At 73.8% G+C, this 828-nt stretch overlaps 1 protein-coding gene across 1 annotated transcript in view; it reads left to right on the forward strand.

Annotated features, from left to right (window-relative positions):
- Window positions 1-127: 127 nt before the first annotated feature.
- The window catches only part of CHLNCDRAFT_139443 (hypothetical protein), a gene marked incomplete at both ends in the record, with an annotated part of 2734 nt that continues 2033 nt past the window's right edge, over window positions 128-828 (forward strand). Inside the window, 2 exons of the mRNA XM_005842592.1 lie at window positions 128-333; window positions 656-800. Of these exons, the coding sequence (XP_005842649.1) occupies window positions 128-333; window positions 656-800 (351 nt within the window). The remainder of the gene's footprint in view (window positions 334-655; window positions 801-828) is intronic.

An 828-nucleotide genomic window follows, 5' to 3' on the forward strand; every position in this document is an offset into this window, starting at 1 on the left:
GCTTGCTGGGCTGCCCGCAAGCCGAGAGCGCGGCCCGGCTCCCTGCTCCCCTGCCTGGCCTGGCCTGGCCTGGGCTGACCTTGCCTGGCCTATACCTGCCCTTGCCTGCCCGCCCGCCCGCTCGCAGGCCTTCTCCCCGCCCGAGGCCTGCGCCGCCGACCTCGCCACGCTCGTCTACACCAGCGGCACCACGGGGCACCCCAAAGGCGTCATGCTGACCCACGCCAACCTGCTGTACCAGGCCCACAACCTGAGCTTCTTCCTGCCCGTCTCCCCGGGGCAGCGCACGCTGAGCCTGCTGCCGCCCTGGCACATCTACGAGCGCGCCTGCGGGTGGGTGCGCCCGCCCGCAGCCTGCCCGCCCTCCCCGTCGCCGCCGCCTGCCCCTCCTCGACTCGCCGCCGGCGGCTGCACCAGCGTGCACAGCACAGCCCCTGCGCCGCCCCCGGCGCCCGCGCCCGGCCCTCCCTGCACGCCCCCGCACGCCTGCTCCTCCCCCGTTCCACCATCCTTCTCCTCATCTTCCCCACCCGCACCCGGCCTCCTCCCCACCGCTCCTCCTGCCCCGGGCCCACACCCCGCCCCCCTGCCCTTTGGCCCCTGAACCCTCCTCGTCACACCCTGCCCCCTCCTCCCTCCCGTGTCCGCCCCGCAGCTACTACCTCTTTTCCCGCGGCGCCGCCCAGGTCTACTCCAACATCCGCAAGTTCCGGGAAGACCTCACCGCACACCCGCCAGACTACTTTGTGTGCGTGCCGCTGGTGCTCGACACGCTGCACGGCAAGGGCGAGTCGGGGCCGGTGGCGGCGTGTGGGTGTGTGTGTGGCG

The sequence above is a fragment of the Chlorella variabilis genome (genome assembly GCF_000147415.1).
Source record: "Chlorella variabilis unplaced genomic scaffold CHLNCscaffold_245, whole genome shotgun sequence".
Classification (NCBI taxonomy): Eukaryota; Viridiplantae; Chlorophyta; class Trebouxiophyceae; order Chlorellales; family Chlorellaceae; genus Chlorella; species Chlorella variabilis.